This window comes from Rhincodon typus, chromosome 20 (assembly GCF_021869965.1).
Source record: "Rhincodon typus isolate 14 chromosome 20, sRhiTyp1.1, whole genome shotgun sequence".
NCBI classification, from domain to species: domain Eukaryota; kingdom Metazoa; phylum Chordata; class Chondrichthyes; order Orectolobiformes; family Rhincodontidae; genus Rhincodon; species Rhincodon typus.
Genome location: NC_063351.1, coordinates 33,326,717 through 33,328,036, shown reverse-complemented (window position 1 = coordinate 33,328,036; position 1,320 = coordinate 33,326,717). Strand labels below are relative to the sequence as shown.

Here is a 1,320-nt window from a genome sequence, read left to right as displayed (position 1 = left end):
ACAGATAATACCACTAGGCTGTCACTTTTCACTGTCAGACCAACCATTGTTAAATGGTACAGCATGGTAAAGGGGCTAAATGGCTTACTTATGCTACTAATATGTATAATCATATGACCATACATTGACACACTCGGTAATATAAACACGTTATAGAACATGGAACACAGAAGAGTACAACACAGGAACGGGCCCTTCGGCCTACAATATTGTGCCGAACATGAAGCCAAATGAAACTAATCTCTTCTGCCTGCCATTGGTCCATATCACTCCATTCCTTGCATATTTATGTGCTTATCTAAAAGTCCCTTAAATGCCCCTATCATATCTGCCTCCACCACCATCCCTGACAGTGTGTTCCAGCTTCCTGCCACTTTGGTGTAAAACATTTGCCCCTCACATCTCCTTTGAACTTTCCCCTTCTCACTTTGAATGCATGCCCCCTAGTATGAGACATTTCAACTCTGGGAAAAAAAATTCTGACCATCAACCTTATCTATTTTATAGACTTCTATCAAGTCTCCCCTCAGCCTCTGCCACTCCAGAGAAAACAACCAGAGTTCTTCTAGCCTCCCCTTATAGCTCATACCCTCTAATCCAGGCAGTATCCTGGTAAAGCTCTTCTGAACCCTCTCCAAAGCCTCCACATCCTTCCTGTAATGTGGCCACCAGAACTGAACGCAATACTCTAAGTATGGCCTAACCAAAGACTTGTAAAGCTGCAACATGACACCCTGCTTCTTGTATTTAATTCCCGGACCAATAAAGGCAAGCATGCCATATGTCTCCTTTACCACCCTATCTACTTGGATGGCCACTTTCAGGGAGCTGTGGACTTAAACCCCAAGATCCCTCTGTACATTTGTTAAAGGAATTTGCTGATTACCTGGAGGAATAGCAGAGCAGACATCAGAGCTGGTGAGTGTGCTGTAGAGACCATTGACAGCATCATCAAAATGCTCTGCGAATAGGACATGGCTCTCTGTGGGTTTACTAGCCAGTGTGTACAGCTCATCCCATCTGCCGGAAGATCAACATTAACACATGTGCGCTATGGTCACTTTCCTGGATTATTTGACAGGCAAATCCATTTTAAAACAAAGTGATGGCAAATGATTAGATGTGATGTCATGATTTGGAAACAAAACTTAACTTGCAGAGCAACCTTTCCAGTTAGAGATAGTAGGAACTGCAGATGCTGGAGAATCCGAGACAACAAGGTGCAGGGCTGGATGAACACAGCAGGCCAAGCAGCATCATAGGAGCAGAGAGGCTGACGTTTCGGGCCTAGACCCTTCATCAGAAAAGGGGGAGGGGAAG

The 1,320-nt window shown here is 44.5% G+C and overlaps 1 protein-coding gene across 1 annotated transcript in view; it reads right to left on the bottom strand.

The window, feature by feature from the left end:
* Window positions 1-1,320, bottom strand: part of vwa2 (von Willebrand factor A domain containing 2) — a 67,847-nt gene that overhangs the window by 26,243 nt on the left and 40,284 nt on the right. The window contains exon 8 of the mRNA XM_048608654.1: window positions 887-1,020. Coding sequence (XP_048464611.1) covers window positions 887-1,020 — 134 coding nt within the window. The remainder of the gene's footprint in view (window positions 1-886; window positions 1,021-1,320) is intronic.